Below are 19,850 nucleotides of genomic sequence, written 5' to 3'. Positions count from 1 at the left end.
AAATGTCGCAATTTATTAGTAGCTAAGTATTTCATTTGTTTTTCACTAAACAGAATCACTGACAACAGTATTAGTGAAAATTCTTGCACGTAACCGTGTAGTATTTCACCTCGGATCTGTTCTTGCTGCTAATCATATAATTTTACCATAAATGTAACAAAATCTTTATCAAGATCATGTTTCCCTCTATTTTCACTTGATATTTTTTGTAAAATATTTAAACTCGGAGTATTGTTTAAATTTCCTGCTTGTAATACTTCTTTATCGGTCTTAACAAGCATTTTTAATTTAACCACTATTGTCGACCGTTTTTCTAATTCATCGGCTAACGCTGCCCTGGTTTTGCCACAATGTTTCGACGATGTCGTTCTTTTGGGAAACATGTCCACTGACATCAACATGCACAATTGTGTCAGTATAGGGTATATCAATTTTTTCTTTGACAAAAAATTTAAATTTTATACATGTTGAGTGTTTGCATTGCCCTGCAGCTTAAAAGAAAAAATTACTTCTGTTTAACTTATTCTTACATTTATGCCATGAGATGGCTAAAACGCACAGAGAATATTTTTTTTCAAATTCAATATTGAAAGCATCTACCTAACTCTTTCGTAAAGGTTTACCGTTGCCAATCCAGAATTCTTCCCAAAAGTGTTTAGAAAGAACGAAAGAGCTTCCGCGTATTGAAACTTTCTCTCTACCAATAATTTTCTTTCCAGGAAAATTATTCGGAGATAACTCAGATAAATTCGGAGATAAATCAGAATATTCCGCGGACACGTTTGATAATAAACTTTCATTAATTGCAATATCTTTTATATGCAAAGAGAATTGACTTAATGATGAATCATAGTCATCTTCAATTATCATTCGTACGTCAGAACGAAGACATTGATCGTTTGTAACAGTTGATGGTGTATGTTCGTCGATGATTAGACTTTGTGAAAACATTTCCATTGGTGTTTCTTCTGTATTCAAATCATTGTGCAGAAAATCAACATCGTTATCAATTTTAGACACGTTTGAGAATGTTACTCTTTTCACGCGTTTAATTTGCTTTACGTATTGTACAGGTGTCATTACATTATGAGTTTTGGTACCAATGACGCTTATAATGCTATTTTCTTAAAGATGTCTTTAGATTTTCTATGATGTTTTTCAACTGTATGCTGGTCCCCATTACCTATAATATTACTGCAAATGTCTAACCATACATGTTTAGAGGGATGATGTAAACGCGAAACGAAATCGTAAACGTTATTATTATATTATATATCTGTATAATAGCGTCACAGATAGCATCAATCGTAATTAATTTCGCGTATGTTTTCATGCTGCTCAAATTTTTAAAAATATTGACAATAAAGAAAACGATTGAATAAAACTGATTTTTTTTTTTCGTTAAGCTTACGTCTACCTTGACATCTACTATAGCGTTTGCAGAAAAGCCTGGTTCAGACAAAAGTGAAAAGGAGATATCGCAAGTCCCGCTTCCAGTGTGTGCCACGGAGATCGCGGAGATATGTGCTTCGATGATCAGCAAAAGTGGAAACGCTGAGAAGTAGGACTCAGAAGAGAAAAGACAGTCGCGACTGTGTGAAGTTGACGTATAATTAACAAAGCCAAAAATCACAATTTTTTGTGAGTTTCCATGAAATAATACGCCAACTTTACACACATCTTTTTCTATCTATTCCCTTTTATTTTATATGTATATATATATATATATATATATATATATATATATGTATGTATGTATGTGTGTATATATATATATATATATATATATATGTGTATGTATGTATGTATGTGTGTGTGTATATATATATATATATATATAGATATAATATTTGAGCAGCATACGCAAAATTGATTACAATTGATGCCATTTATAACGTTATTGTTCAGATATATAATAAATACGGTAATAACTTTTATACAATAATTTTGTTTTGCGTTTGCAACATCACCCCTCTAAATATTTATGGTTACATATTTGCAGTAATATTTTAGGAAATGGGGATCAACGTACAGTTGAAAAACATCATGGAAAATGTAAAGACATCTTTAAAAAACATACAAATAGCATTAGAAACATCATTGAGAGTATACAAACTTCTAATGTATGTTCACCTGTACAATACGTAGAGTAAATTGAACACGTGAAAAAAATAACATCTTCAGATGTGTCTAAGAATAATTACAATGTGGATTTTCTGCACAATGATGTGAATAAAGAAGCAACAACAATGGAGATGTTTTTACAAAGTCCGATCATTGATGAACATACATAATCAACTATTACAGATGATTAATCTCTTCGTCCTGACAAATGAATGAATTGACAATGATCATGATTCATCATTAAGTAGTCAATTCTCTTTGTGTAGAAATGATATTGCGATTAACAAAAATTCATTAACAAACGGGTCTGCGTAAAATTTTAAGCAGTTATCTCTGAATATCTTTATTAAACAAAAGGAAAAAAGTGGGAAAGAGGTGGGATACTTTTAATATCGAATTTGAAAAAAATATCCTCTGTACGTTTTAGCCATCTCATGGCATGAAAATATAAGAACAAGTTGAACAGAGGTAATTTTTTCTTTCGAGCTGCATCAGGACAATGCTAACACTCAATGTGTATAAATTTTAAATTTTTCCTCACAGAAAAAATTAACGATCGGCAATAAAGATTAAATTAAAAATGCTTGATAAAGCTGATAAAGAAATATTACAGCCAGAAAATTTGAACAAGATCCCGAGTTTAAATATTTTACAAAAAATATCATGTGAAAATCGAGCAAAACATAATCTTGATAAAGATTTTGTTACATTTATGATCAAGAACAAGAGAATAGATCCGAGGTGAAGTACTAGACGCTTACATAAAAGAATTTTCATTAATACCGTTATTATGTTTAGTGGAAAACAAATTAAATACTTAGCTGCAAATAAATTGTGACGTTTACACCTGGATGCCACTAGTTCAATTATTGCCTAGCCTAAACTTCTTCGTACTGCAACTACGATTTATTATTATGTACGGCTATTGCCAAAAAATATAGACATTGGGATGTTGCTTATAGCAGAATTTATATAGTCGAAGCATGATATTACTGCAATTAAACATTTTTTGGATGTGTTCAATGACAACTTAAAAAGAAATAACAATAAAAAAAAATCGAAACAGATTTTAGTCTAGCATTAATACAGTCGGCCTGCAGAACTTTCAATGGCATTAATTAATAAAGTTATATTCAACACATGTATGAAGAATATGAAATATATGTGCGTGCGTGCGTGCGTGCGTGCGTGCGTGCGTGCGTGCGTGCGTGCGTGCGTGCGTGCGTGCGTGCGTGCGTGCGTGCGTGCGTGCGTGCGTGCGTGCGTGCGTGCGTGTGTGTGTGTGTGTGTGTATATACATATATATATATATATATATATATATATAAATGAAATAAAATGTGACAATTATATTATACATATACGTTTTTCCTACTTTATAAAGACGCCTATACGGAAAATAAAGAAATGTTATCCGGATGGAAAAACGCAAAAACAAATGCGTTCTATAGCAGCATCGCTGTTAGCAAATACGTTACATTGTAATTGTGTATCAGCTACTGGTGAAGTTTATAGCGTGTTTGTAAAACTTTTTGGAAATGATCACGAAATAAATGGCTTTGACCACGTAATACAATACGTGAAAATAATTACAGAAGATGTTAACAATATCTCAGACGGTAGATATTCACCACCAGAAAAACAAGCTGTAATGTTTTCTTTCAGGAAATCTTGTTTGTATTACTAGGCATTTAAAAAAATAGAGGAAAGTGCACAAGAAAATAATAAAATCAATTCAAAACTGAACCCATTTTTCTCCAAAGAGTTTTTTGATTACGTCACGGATTTTCTAATGTCATATTTCCCTTTATGGTCTGCTACGGGCATTGCACAATTCCACTTAAGTCGAGACAGCAATGCTTCCGTCAAAAATTATTAAAAAATTTTAAAACATCAAATACTGGACGAAGAAACACGCATACCTGCACCTAGATTTATACAAGCAAATTTTAAAATTATTGAAGCGCGATTACAAGAACGACAATTTTCTTTAAAAACTACGCGTTGTAAAGAAAAAAAAAGATCAGTGATGACGAAAATGATCCTGTCGAGACATGAAAAAAATCTAAACTTAACAAGTTTTTAATATATTCTAAATTTCTAAAAGACAACAAAACGATTCAACAAAATCAAGAGACTACAAATCAAGAGATTACAATTTCACGTAAGGATAACGATTTTCCAGAAAAATGTTTACACCTGATTTATCAGGATATCATGAAACAGCAGCAGACAAATTATTATTTCATACAAATATCAGATATCTTGATAGGTTCCCCGATCTAAGAAAAGATATTAACGGGTACATAATTGAAAGTAAAAATTTCAGAACGCTGTTACCAGATCAATACCTGGATGACACTGTTATTAATGCATTTTTCAGCCTTTTACCCAGAACAGCAAAAACTAAAAACATTCCACTGCTATGTTTCGATACTCATTTTTGCAAAATATGTTAACGCGAGGGTTTATTAGCGTCGGGTATAATAAGTAGGCAACGCAAAACACAGTGTGGGATTACCACATGTGGTTCATACCAATTCACTTTGCAGCTCATTGGACACTTCTTGTGATAGTCCATGCACAGCAAACCATAGTGTATTTAGATTCATTACATGGAAGTTCAGAAGAAAGAATATTAAATGGAATTTGCAATTTCATTCAAGAACACGTTGGAATTACCTCGTGGAATGAATGGACACTACACATTCCACGAGACGTTCCTTCGCAAATAAAAAGTAACAATGTAGGCGGAAATTGTGGAATGCACGTATGCACATGGACATAAATAATTGCTTCCGGTTCCTTTACACAATTTACTGAAGACGATATGAGTATAGCACGTAAAGACATAGCAAGTTATCTAGAAAATTAAGTTTCGGACAAACGAATGGAAAATAAAGCAACAAAATTTCGACATTTAATTTTATTGAATAATGAGCAACACTTAACAATTAAGAACTCTATAAAATATTTGAAAAAATCAGAAAGTGCTCCATTCCATTTTATAAGTGTATTCGAATTTCCATCGTCTTTGCACTTAATAATTCAAAGTGCTAAGCCACAACCACAGACAAGGCAACAAAAGAGAAAAACGTCATACTCGTCAAAAGAAGTATGTAATAAAAAACTTTGTCTATATAAGACATCATGTCTGTAAGAGACATCATGTTTGAAAGACTCAATATGTAAAAAAGAGACATCATGTTTATAAGAGACATCATGTCTGCAAAAGACAAACATGATGTGCAAAATCCGACCGTGCAACCTCCCCGTGGTCGCAAAAGACGGCGGTATAAATGTATTCATAATTAAAAAAAAAAATTTAAACATAAATACATTTTTTTTAACTCGCAATTCGTATACGACATAGCTGCTAAATAATTGTTAAATTAATTGATTTTATTTAACAATTAAAATTTGTAGGCTTGTTTTGAATAAATTCACTAATTATTAAGAAGAGCTTAGGAAATGCGTAAGTTAAAATTATCTGACTCAATTCCCGACAACATCTAAACTCTTCCTAATAATAAGTTAAATATATATTTTTTTAAATAAAAAATGAGTGCCCTCTCCGAGAAGAGCACCTTGTTATCGGTTTTTACTTCCCTTGGAGAGTATCTGTGATTTTTTTCAAGTCCCTGTGCGTATGCGTACGTCGTGGCTGCTAAATTGTTTATAACTAATTTTTATTTTTTTAATGAAAAATAAGTGCCGTCGCCGGGAAAAGCCATTGTTTTGTACTGTACTAAGAGAGTATCTGTGATTTTTTTCATGTCTCTATGCGTATGCGTACGATGTAAGTGCATTTTAATGTTTTCTAATTCCGGGAGCACCCAGCACTCTATTCGCCCCTGGTTACCGTTTTCTAGATTTGTCTGCCAGCTTCAGCTTCATCAAGTAAAGCGACACCGAACTACTTTCTAAAGCATATCTTCCTATCCTTGACCGAAATTCCCCTCCCTAAATCCTTATCCCTTCTTTCCTATCTTGACTGTCGGTTTTGACTATCCCTCGTTTCGCTCCGAATCAGTTGCCTCTAAGTATTTCGAATGTGATGTTTGTGTATTCTTATTTCAAATTAAGACACTCTACTGTGACTAAGACACAACTTTTCAAAACTTACAGGTAATACTAATTTTAGTTTTAATCTGTTCCATTTTCTTATCTTTTTATATTTTATTTATTGACTACTTTTTCTATTAATCACGCTTTTTTAACTTCTTTTTATAATTTAATACAACATTTTGATTTATAATTTTTTATATTTATAACCCCAAAAAATCTTCTTATTATTTATTTTAATTTATTTTACTTAAGGTGAATGTCCCAATTAGTAACCTGTCCTAGTTAGTGACCAGGCACATACATTTTATTGGAATTGCAAGGAAATTTTGCATTGCACATCTTCAGGATTAACTTTTTAACGTTCTAATTTCAAAGTAGTACATGTTTATATGAGTTTTTATCATTTTTTTCTTTTATTTTATTAGTTTAAGCATATTAAATGCAAGCATATGTCACAAAGGCGTATGTATGACGTTGGCTTTTAAGATACGCGAAATTTATGATGCACTTGTGTCAATTAATGATTGTATTTAGATTATATATTTTATCAGAAATAGTAATAAAAGTGATCGCTTATATTATTTGGACGTAGAAGAAATTAACAGTAAATGCAAATGTATTACATGGCTAGTTAAAAATAAAATAATGGTGGTGATTACTAATATGTATCGAAAAATGTACGTGTCAAAATAGTGACCGACTAGATAAAATAGCTTGAATTAATGTGATTTTTTTATTTGCTTCAGGAAATAATCTTATGTTATTATTAAATTTTAGTTTATTTTCACATTAGCTACTTTTGCAGCTTTTGAACGTTAAAAAAAATCCACACAGTAAATGATTTCACAGTCTCCATTAAAAAATAATTGACATATTTTAGATGTACTATATTTTCGAAATGATACTTTTACAAAATTATTTTTTCTTACCAAAAATTGCATTTTTCTCATGTCCAGATCAATTTTTGCATAAAAGTCGCAAATTTATTCATTTTAACTTATCTATGCTTGACACTTCGTTTGCAGTTAACTAATTGGGACAAACATAGGTTACTAATTGAGACAAAGCAAAATCGAACGGTCACTTGTAGATACTATTTACATGTAGCAATATATTCGTTATTTATTGAATATGTATAGCATTATAAAATTATTAGCGAAAGTTTCTATTGATAAAATAATCTAGTTTTTCAAGAATACAAAGGGTTTTAATTGAAAACCAAGTTTTATTTATTTAAATCTCATCCATAATTTTCACGGCCTTACCTGTTCATTAACTGGGACATTTATTTATTACTTATTTATTGCGCTCGGTAGTTTATAGTGTGAGTCGTTTTAATTTCCAAAATATGTGTCTACACACGTTTCCGAGAGGTCATGATGATCTTATGTTAATTTATAACTAACAATCACTAGACGATTTTTATTTACGGATTTCCACAGATTTGGTAATTGTTATAATTATTGGTTAGTTTGATATTTAAAAGATTAGGATCAAACATTGTTAATTATTGTTACTGATGCTTGCTTTGTTTGTACTAAAGAAGACCGTTTATTAAAACGTCGAAACGTCTATTTGAAATTTGAATTTATTTCTTTGTTATTGCGTACAAGACCTAGCGTGGATCTCGAGCAAGTTTATTCATCTTTAATTTTCATTAATTTTATTATTTTGTCATAACTTTTGATATAAGTATTTCGGAATCTGTTAAATAATAAATTAATTGATTAACGGATTTTCACCCTTTTTTACATAAATTTAACGAAGTTTGTTCTACTTTCTTGGAAATTTTAATAATTTTACATTAAAATCTGAAAACTGTTGTGAACTTATAAATATTTTATCATAAATTGTTCTACTATAAAACTGTATAAACAATGTGATAAAGACTCTCGAAACAAAAATATAAAAATATAATGTGTAGGTCTAATGAGAGTGCAGCGCGGTTGATTTTGAGCGGAAATAAATAGTCATTTATAGACTGAGAATCACTTAATCAATCGACATTAATCTTTGAATGTTTCAACTCTCCTTGGAGTCATCATCAGCAAAAAATTTTGAATACTTAAATGAGAAATTTGTAAACAATTTTATCCTCTTAACGAATCAGTGCTGCAGTCATCGCCGATTCCATATGGTTGTCACTACCGGTTTACCAATTCCAAATTGAAAGATATTTTAACGTGATATGGGGAAAGTTTTGATCATCCTATAATTGATGTTATGTAATAGTAAGTTTAAAGAGTTGTAGATTTGATTGACTTACCATTAAAAATCGACGACGACTTGCAAAGCCATGGATAAGGCATTTGACAATAGTAGTTATCGAACGGAATTAGGGAAGGTCGCACTCGGTACAAGATGTTTCCAATCGAGCGGTTCCCAATCGACTGGTCGTTAAACGTACATAAAGCTGGTCGGAGATACATTGATTAAATAGGAAATAGTCAAGCAACTGAAAACAATAAGTATAAGTCGTGGAGAACATAAACATAAGTACGTGATTCCGTTGTGAAGAAATGTGTCCGTTGACAGAGTTGGTCAAAAAGAATTGAGTAAATAAATTAATACATAATTATTTAAAAAAATACTAAAGAGTCGGATCATAAAAATACATAGATAAATTAAATACACAAATAATTGAGTAAATAAACGGACACGTGAAAAGTTCCTACTCTAAGATCGCAATTTCTTTAACAGAGAAAGATACGCATGATGTAAATATTCAGTATCCGATTGTGAGTTCAAGCCATTCTTTTGCATCTGAATGTGCAACATTTCGGACACTAGTCGCTTTCCACATGTTTAGAATTTGACTTTGTATGTAACAAGGTAACATTTATTATATATCTTTTAATAAAATAAAATATTTGATTCTTAAAAGTTATTATATAAAATCTATAATATTCCATTACTTGAGAAATACATTAAATACTTTTATAAAGAAGAGCATTATGAAAAAGTCTGTTTTTGCCCTACTCGGAGAAAGTAAAAAAAAATATTTCTTTTACTTTTTAAAGCACAGAATTCAATAGTGTTAATTAAAATTACGTTACATTTTGTCTTGTGAAAAATTGCAATGCCAAGCGTTTTTCTGATTTAAATTGTCTATGTGTTCCCATTATTTTTAATTAACATTATTTGTAACGAAAGGTTTCCAATACGACTTTCTCATGGATCTTCTATTTCAAAATTAAATTTTGTAAATGATTATAATAATTTTAAATTTCTATTACCAGCACATTTTGACGATTACTATTGTGTTCTATGAGCGAGATTACATAGAACTCGTTATGAAATCAATAAATTTATAAATATAGAAACATATGGGTCTCTAGTTTTTGGGAAAATTAAGTACATTATAATTAATAAATCTAAAAATGTATTTTTCTTATTTAATAAGTACATAAATTTATGTTATTGCTAGAACTATGGAGCATATAATGAAAAAGAACTATGGAGCATATGACGAATGGGGATTTATTGCTCAAAATAATTTCGTAGATTACAAAGTTTACAGTGTTCACATTATGTCAAATAATAAATATTATATTCCTTTTTTTTTATAACTATTATATGTTGAAACATTTGATATATAAGTATAAAGTTTTTAAATTCGTTATAATGTACTTTTTCCTCTTTTTGTACTAACATTATTTTTTTAGTATTGTATGTTCACGATTGCGATACTTTTGTTACTTATTAGTAACAAAATATGCATTATAATAAAATGTTTTATTAGTAACAAAGTATGCACCACTATAATAAAATGTTTTATACGAGTCAAATGTTCTCTTTATTTTATATACAAGGTAGATTCATTATTTTGATAAGAATATCACCTCGAGAACTTAAAAAGATTTTTTATACTTAGAAATTCGTATTATTACAATTGAGTAATTTAGCAAGTCTAGAAGAGAGTTGCTGACTGATCATGTGACCATTGCAGTATGAATAACGCTGATCAATCAAATAATTCTGTGATTGGTCGAAATAATGTACACCCTAATAATAACGTGATTAGTTGGCGGTTCTCTCCTAAGTTCGTTAAATTATCCCATTAAACAATAGTACGAATATTAAAGCACAAAGAATATTATCCATTAATTAAAAAAATATAATGTAAAAAAAAAATTATGTGTTTAAATTGATTAAACAGTTTTTAACATTAATAATATATTTATTGAAGCAAACAAATATATTTATTTATTAATAAAAAAATGCTATTTATTTCAAAAAGACGTTTTCTTATTAAAATAATAGTTTATTTGTATTAAAGAAAATTTTTTGATACATTAACATCTAGAATTATTGAAATAAGTATCAATATTTTAAAAAATAAATATATATTTTTTAAAATATAAAGTGTTCTTTTTCTCTTTTAAAGAAATTATTTTTTCTTATTAAAACATTTATTTTAAATTAATAGAAATTGTTTCAATTAAGAGTTACAACTTTTAAAATAAATACTGATACTCTTTAATTATATAAATTTGGTTAAATTTAATTTGAAATTTTCTCATATAAAAAAATGTTTGCTTTGTTTTTAAATTTATTTTTTTTAACTCACATAATATTCATTGCAATATTCAAATAAATAATATTTTTGCAAGTATTCAAATAAATTATTTATTACGAACAATTAAAATTTTTTTGAATTTAAGACGTTTTTTTTTCAGTGTATTAACTCTTTGGTTTTTTCAGTACACTTTTTGTATTAGCCGAGAAATACAACTTTTTTGCTCTTGCACTTATGCTTTTCGTATAAAGTTTAAAATATTTTTTCATAAAAATTTGCCAATACTTTTATTTAAAAAATATATTTCTACGAATTTTTCTTTAAACTAGTTGTAATAACTTTTCACATTTATGTAAGTTTCAAACATGTTTTCATACAAGTTAATATAAGTGTCTTAGCATAATCATTTTTATCCATCTATTACAGTTTTAAGCTATAATTCGTTAGAAAAATTTTTATATAAAATTTGTTTTGTTTACGTTTTAGCTTTACCATTAAATCCTACAATAATACAATCAGTACAGGAAACCTCGCAAGACATTTAGCAGATCCCCATGACATCAGAGAAAAAAGAAAAGTCACTGAAAATAAATTGATGAATATTTTTACCGTTCGTCCGAAGAATCCGTTCATGAAAGAAAGTGACGAAAAATGGTTACTCGGTAGACATTTAGTATTAATGGCATGTAGAGACTTATTGCCATTTACTATTGTAGAAAATGAAGGGTTTCGAGACTTTTTAAAAAAATATAATATTATTAAAGAGGATAAAATATTATTAAAGAGGACAGTTTTGCCAGCACATATGACTTTAAGTCGTACTGCTTTAGGAGACGTCTTTGTTTTTATGAAAGCGCATATAATGGATAAGTATATAAATTGTGTAACTGGTGACTGCTGCTTTACCTTTGATACATGAACAGATAACTATCGTCACAGAAATTATATTAATATGTTTTACGCTTCATTTTATAGATAACGATTTTGAGTTTAAAAATATAACTTAACTAATAAATTAATCATTGGAAAACATACTTCAGAGAAAATTGTGTTTTATTTAGATACTGTTAAAGACAAATTTAATCTTAGCAATAAAAAATGTTTTATTGTGACTGATAGCGGTGCAAACACGAAAAAGGCTGCTAAAATTTGAAATTCTGAAAATCATTTATATTTAAAATATAGTCTTCATAATTTAGTTGTTGTTAATGGTATTAGGAAAAATAGGATTGTCAGTGATTTGATTGGAAAGATGAGAAAAATTGTGAAAATTTTAAATTATAAGTTCAGCGACTTAGAGAAATAAATAGATATATCAAACTGCAGAATGTTATTCTATCAATAAACAATGCATCCCAGTATCTAGAAATGAAAGATAATGATACGTTACTTTTAGATTTAGATGAGTTTAATGACTTAGGCACACAAAGCAATGAATTTAATTCACAAATGACAAATTGAATCGAAACAAACTTAAAACGCGTAAATTAGATGTACCAATCCGATGGCACAGCATTTTGTTTATGCTGGACAGCATAAATTGCAATAGAAATGCAATTAATATTTTGTTAGGACGATTAGGAAAAGAAGATTTAAAGTTATCAATCTCGGAGTAGCAAACCGTTGGTGCACTGATTCGTTTTTTTGAAAAAATTAAGAAAATCGAAATCTCATCTAGTGAAAAAACGTGTATACTAAACTTAGTACTTTTATTTAGGAGTAAATTAAAAAAACATTTGTGTTGCAATGACAATGATTTATGTGTGATAAAGTTAATGAAAAGTATGACAATTTTGATCACAGATTTCCTGTTACAAATTTATTTGTTTTAGCTTCCTTATTATTGGGTTGGCAACTAAGTGATTGCGGATTTTGTCAATAGATGGTCTTAGCACATTCTTTTGTTTTGTCAACGTATTCAAAGCACTTAACTTATTTTGTTTCCTTGTTTGGATTTTCGCCTTTAATTTCGTAAAAAAATTTTATCGATTAGTTATTTAGTTTTGTTTTGATCCTAATTTAAAAATGAAAGAACAAGACACGCATTTCAGATTTTTATTGTATTATTTCCAAAAAGGCAAGAATGCATATAAGCGTAAGCACATAAGAAGTTATGTGCCGTATATGAGAATGAAACCTTAAAAGAAAGATAGTGTCAAAGTTGGTTTGCCAAATTTCGTTCTTGTAATTTTTCTTTGATTTTTAAATTGGGATAAAAACAAAACTAAATAACTAATCGATACAATTTTTATACTAAATTAAAGGCGGAAGTCCAAACAAGAAAACAGTATAGGTTAGGTGCTTGAACACGTTAACAAAACAAAAAAACCATCTACGTTGACAAAATCCGCAATCACTTATTTGCCAACCCAATAGATCCTAGATTTTAAAACTTAAACAATATTAAAAAATATTTAGACATACAAAATATCAGTCCTTATAAATTTTTGAAGCGACATGCAGTTGATTGTACTAAAAATACAAAAACGGAAAATGATGGAATCAATTATTAAAAACAAACGGGCATTAACGCTAATTATATTATGGGTTTGTTTAGTAACTATTCTTCCTCTACTGCCCGTGTGGAAATTTATCCGGGCGTTCCAAAATAAGGGTTGTCAAACTCACGCCCATTTCGCACCTAGTTAGGATAGTATAACTTAGGTTTGCCTAGTTACAGCCCGTATAGGGCCCAGTTTGATTTAGATTTTTCTTCCAAGATAGTCGTAGTTAGGCTTGCCCAGTTACAGCACGTATAGTGCTCAGTTTGGTTTAAATTTTCCTCCCAAAACAGTCATCTTTAGGCTTGCCTAGTTATAGCCCGTAAAGTACTTAGTTTGGATTTTACTTTTATTCTAAGATAATAATGTAAAAAATATGTTTCAATAAAAATTTTTTTTTTAAATAAGTAAAATTTAACTAAATCATTTTGTAAATCTAAAAAAAAATTATTTTTTACAGAAAAAAATTACTATTTGTTTTAACGCATTAAAGCTCACGATTAAACCAGCAAAGATAGCTAAAAAATAACAATTTAAAATAGGCCCGGAATGTAAAAAAATATTATTGATGTAAAAAACACGTTGCAAAAATCAATTTTGCAACTCATTTGTTTATAACAATTATAACAACTATAACAATTGAGAAGCGTCATGTCTATTTCTTTAATAATTTTTTTTGTAGAATCGATTGGCGCAATCAGTTTTCCTCTACAGTCAATTTTAACAATTTGTTTATAACAATTAGTTGCAAAATAAATTTTTGCAACGTACATTTTACGTTAATAATGTTTTTTCATGCTCCAGCACTAATTTCAATTGTTATTTTTTGACTATCTTTATTGGTTTGGGCAATGGCAAGAACAGGTTTTAATTATTTATATAGTTTATTTTTAAAATATCTAAAGCTAAACAATTAAAGTGCTAGTGAGAGTGTTCGCGCAGCACTCAACACGCAAGTTTTTTCCTGTTCAAATCAACTTTAGTTCAAATACAACTTTTTATTAACAATATTGCAAAAGTAGGATTTGCTCAGTGTCAGCGTATTAGATTATGGTTCCGAAGATCTTAGGTTTGAATCCAGGCAACGCGTTTTCAAAAATTGTAAAATAATGCGCAATTGTAATTAATGAAATAAAATCTTATATGCAAAACAGTAAATACACATTCAGCTATAAGGATAGTAAAATCTGTTAAAACACTAAAAAAAAAAAATTTTTTTTTATTTTTAAAAATAAAAAAAAACGGGTTCAGACTCAAATTTTTATATTGGCCCAAGTTTGAAAACCAATGCAAGCCCTGAAAAAAAAACGTGACAATCCAAAGTTGAGCCAACGTGTCCTAACTTGGGCCTCAATCAAAGTAAGGAAAGCTAACCCAGTTTACAGCCTAGACAGAATTTCCACACGGGTAACTTAATGCAAAATGATTTGAAAAAGGAATGCCATATTTTATTTAGCAAACATACACCCTTTAGAAATATTTTAGACTTTTGAAAAGTAAGAAAACATGAATCGTTTATGTTATCTAAACTGGCAAAAAAAGTATTATGTACTCCTGCAACATCAATGTCGAGTGAACGGGTATTTTCCATTGCTAGGTTAATAATAAATAACAAAAGGTCAAGTGTATGTCCGAACACAGTTAACAAAATAATATGCATTCATGACAATTAGGAATTACGTAAACAACTATTGTACGATAAGTAAATACCGTACTATCTGTATTTTCTATATATAAATAAAAAATTGCATATTCACATGATTGTATTATACATTTACGAAAGCTCCAAAATAATAATTAAAAGAAATTAAAATATATAATACATATTGATTTCGTTCAGCAAACAACGATTAAGTGAGTATTTAATAATTATTTTTTGCAATTGGACTAGAGCTTTAAATCCAACATAAATGTAGAAGAATACATCACTAGCAATCGTTAACTCAACTGTTGTGTTTGCTGAACATTTATATATATATATATTTCAGGAGCATCCTATGAGGACACTTTCAAGGGGCCAAAGCATACTGTTGGCACATCTCGATACTTTGGGGACTGGTCTCAAAAAAATTTGAGTTTTATTGCATACATTGGGGACTTATATATTTCTATATTTAACGCATACTTCGGGGCAAAAATTTTATATGATTCGGACTGTAGGCGCCATTTAGAGGAATGTCCTCAAACAATACATTGACTACATTAAATCATATAATGCATATTTTACATGTATTCTTCTTAAGAGGAACGTGAAGACATATTAAAAGATTAATAGTAACTAATTATTGTATTGTTACTCAAGTCTAGTATCATAACGTCAGTATTAGATAAATAGTAATAAAAAAAAAATAATCTTAAAATGTAATTAAAAATTTTATTTCCAAGACAATAGAAAAGCATGCAAGTTTATCTTTATGTATTATTAAATTTTTTAATGAAAACATTATTAAATTTTTTAATGAAAACATTGATGGGAAACTGTCTCCAAATTATACAGTAGATATAATATTCTGATGAAAACATTATTAAACGAACATATAGCTTGATAAATTTAAAACAAATAAATTTAAGTTCCGACATAATGGTTTTATAACAACGTTCTTCGAGTTGTACATAATTCAAATAATATTTATTTCAAGAACCCACGGTTAAAAAATTCCAACTGTATAAAGTATATCTAGAAAGATTTCGATAAAATCTTTTCACTGACACACAGAATATATGCCCTTAAAATTCCAGAACACACGGTTAATTTGAGAACGTTCTCGAGTGCATACATAGTTTTTACAATTTAAAGTTTGTCCCCAAACAATGCTTTTGGTAAAAGAATTTAAAATTGTAATGATATACTAAGCTGTATTTTATTGGCTGAGAAAATAAAATCATACGATTTCCAATAATTTCTAACACAATGACGGTTTTAACTGTTTAATCAGATGAGAAAATTGTATGAATACATTGTGGTACCTATACGTCGGTAAACAAAAATTTAACAATAAAATATTTCTACGTCGGCCTGTGCCTGGTAGGGCAGTAACCAAACGGACACTCGTGGAGAGGATTGGGTGGTCAACCTTAAGCACATTCGTTGTTAAGCGCGGGAATATTAATGTTTACAAGTCGCGTTTGTCACGCGATCGTCGCTTGTTACATACAGGGTGTTCGCTAAAAAAAGTTCCACCTCTCTCGAGATGACATACAAAATAAGCAGAAATATCTTTTATTATATTTCAATGTTCGCAAATTTAGCGACGTTTGTAAAATCAACGACTTAACCCGGTTTCCCGCCAATTGTATACGCGCTGCTAGAGATGACGTTCTGCTGTTCGCGGTACGGGAGGAATTGTTTGTTATCTGTGACAATAGAAATTCCAGCGGTGTCTGGCCATTTGAAGAACAGTTTCCACGCAAATATAGATGCTTGGAGTGGGTGGGGGTGAATGTATCTCATAGCGTGGTAGCTCTCATCGGAAAACTGCCCGGAATCGATTATATATGTCTAAAGCATTTAATGAAGACACTTGCTTGGGTCAACGCACACTTCGGGGACATTTCAATACTATGGGGACATGTCTCAAAGAAATTTTTGATTAATTGCATTGGTTCTTCTTTTCTTCATAGTAAAAAAGCAATCTCCGTAATAATCGAAATGATTTCAATGTATATGCCAAATAAAACTAAATCTTTGTCACTGATTAAAGATATTAATATATATATTTATTTTTTTTGTACAAGGACCCACGGTTAAAATATTCCAACTGTATGAAATATATCTAGAAAGATTTGGATAAAATCTTTTTACTGACACACGGATCATATGCCTTCAAATTCCAGAACACACGGTTAATTTGAGAACATCGCGTGCATACATTGTACAATTTAAAGATTGTCCCCAAACTATGCTTTTATTGAAAAAAGTTCAAAGTGTAATGATACACTAAGCTGTACTTTATTAGCTAAGAAAATAAAATCATACAATTTCCAATAATTTCTAATACAAAAATCAATGACGGCTTTAACAGTTTAATCAGATGAGCAAATTGTATGTGTTTAGTGTTGCATGATGCGCATGTTGAGATGCCGGAATTCACCCCGAGTAGAGCGCGAGCAAGAACTGCGTGAACGATTAATTTTTGCGGCGCTCGGCCTAGACACGGCCCTGAGCGCGCGATTACGAGAGCGAGTCCGACGCGAGAGCGCGAGCGACGACGATAGCGTAACTTCTGTATAATGAGTGAAATGGGAGGTGGGAGAGGAAAAGAAGGCGAACAGAGTGATCACTTGATATAATTAAAGTTTCAATTAATCGTCTTTAATCACACAATGGTCGTGAATATTTCTGTCTCGATGATGGGCAAGAATGCCCGCGCAATCTTATTCAAGATGCGCGTGTCGACAGCATACGCAAGTTCGCACGCCTTATAACTCCCGACACTTCCCGAATTCTTTCTCGCTCGGTTTCGGATATTGTGTAACTCTCTCGCGTCGCTTCTCGAATCTGAATCTGCCGATCTCTCGCAAAGAGAGCGAACCTCCCTGCTCTCGTTTAAGCGAAGAAAAAGCCGGGAGAAGCAAATTCGGCGGAAAAATGTCTCATTGGCTCGGATGAACTAATTACGGTATCGTCATCGACGATTTAAAACGGCCACCGGACCGGACCGGTAAACTCGCTATTTGCTTGGGCCGACCTTTCCTTGGGTGTACGGACGACCACGACAAAAACTTATTTGCTTCGCACACAAAATATTATTATCTCTATCGTCAAAGTTTCTCGTATTCTTACTTTCGCATAACCAACGAGACAGAAGATTCTCGACGAGATACAGCGCGTAGAACGGATGTTCTGAGGAATATAATAATATGATGATTTGCACAATTTTCATAATTTTGAATTTGATTAATCAAATAAATTGACATGAATAAAATAAGAAAGAGAAAACAAAGTACGGTAACTTATAATTAATTTGACTCGACTATACATGAGTATTTTAACTTGAACCATCGCATAATGATTTGAATTCGAAACAGTATGAATACATTGTGATACCTATACGTCGGTGAACAAAAATTTAACAATAAAATATTTCCACGTCGGCCCGTGCCTGGTAGGACAGTAACCAAACGGACACTCGTGGAGAGGATTGGGTGGTCAACCTTGAGCACACTCGTTGTTAAGCGCGGGAATGTTGATGTTTACAAGTCGCGTTTGTCACGCGATCGTCGCTTGTTACATACAGGGTGTTCGCTAAAAAAAGTTCCACCTCTCTCGAGATGACATACAAAATAAGCAGAAATATCTTTTATCATATTTCAATGTTCGCAAATTTAGCGACGTTTGTAAAATCAACGACTTGACCCGGTTTCCCACCAATTGTATACGCGCTACTAAAGATGACGTTCTGCTGTTCACGGTACGGGAGGAATTGTTTGTTATCTGCGAAAATAGAAATTCCAGCGGTGTCTGGCCATTTGAAGAACAGTTTCAATGTTAACAGTTAACCATTCCAATGCAAAAAATTCTACACAGTGATAATTGTAAATCTCTTGTGGTCATACATTACATGAATACATTAAGATAAATACATTAAGGATTGTAATCAATCGCAACATGAGTTCTACACTAAGAGAAATCGTTTCTTTCAGTATATGGACTCGACAGTCGCAACTGACAGCTCCATATGCGATACATTTCACATATAAACTCAATCTTTTACACGTTTTGTGAAAGTAAAAGACAATTTTTACTTTAAACTTACAATAAGTAGGATGAGATTATAAACATTCACATTTAAATTAATCAAATAATGACAAACTGTTTTACAAAATGCTCAGAAAGATGCCGGAAAAGGAACAACAGAAATAACGCAGCGAGGATGTTGAACAATGAGTGCAAGATCGAGTAGCAGGAATCAAAAAAACTGCTGGAAGCCGAGAAGTGGAATTCAAAAATGTATATCCAATTCAACGATCTTTCCTACTCGGTTCGCAACCGCAAAAGCAAGTTTGTGTTATACATACTAATTTAAGAAAGCTTTCGTCATTGTTTTTCAAGAATATGTAGATCTTAAAATGTGTAAATGCGATGCGTACGCGCGGGAGAAAAGTTGCGTTGTACGCATTGTTACGTAGAAATAGTTAATATCAATTAATGTATGTTTACTGCAGGTGCTGAGAAAACAATTTTACAAAATGTGACGGGGCATTTCGAATCAGGGAAGTTTACGGTGATAATTGGTCCTTCCGGTGCAGGAAAGACTTCCCTGATGAAAATCGTATCGGGAAAACAATCCATAGATGTTAAAGGTAATATCACGATAAATGACGTTAAGTGGAACCGAAGAATGTTCCGTAAACATGTATGTTACGTACCGCAACAGTATGATTTATTGCTATTCCTCACAACGAGTGAAACGCTCTACATAGCAGCTCGATTACAACTCGACGTTAATCAGACCAAACAACAGATTAATTCAATTGTAAGTATGTAAATTTCAAGTGCAATTATACAAATTATATATATATATATATATATATATATATATATATATATATATATATAGAGGAGAAGAGGGTATTACGGCTACTGTCGATAATATGGTTACCTCTATTATTTCCGTTATTAGGTGACGTATTCTAAC

The 19,850-nt window shown here is 30.8% G+C and overlaps 1 protein-coding gene across 1 annotated transcript in view; it reads left to right on the top strand.

The window, feature by feature from the left end:
* Positions 1–19,850, top strand: part of LOC105193784 (ATP-binding cassette sub-family G member 1) — a 71,541-nt gene that overhangs the window by 44,227 nt on the left and 7,464 nt on the right. Inside the window, 2 exon segments of the mRNA XM_039458434.1 lie at positions 19,045–19,209; positions 19,378–19,692. Of these exon segments, the coding sequence (XP_039314368.1) occupies positions 19,045–19,209; positions 19,378–19,692 (480 nt within the window).

Source organism: Solenopsis invicta, chromosome 16 (assembly GCF_016802725.1).
Source record: "Solenopsis invicta isolate M01_SB chromosome 16, UNIL_Sinv_3.0, whole genome shotgun sequence".
NCBI classification, from domain to species: domain Eukaryota; kingdom Metazoa; phylum Arthropoda; class Insecta; order Hymenoptera; family Formicidae; genus Solenopsis; species Solenopsis invicta.
This window is presented reverse-complemented; position numbering and strand designations above follow the sequence as displayed.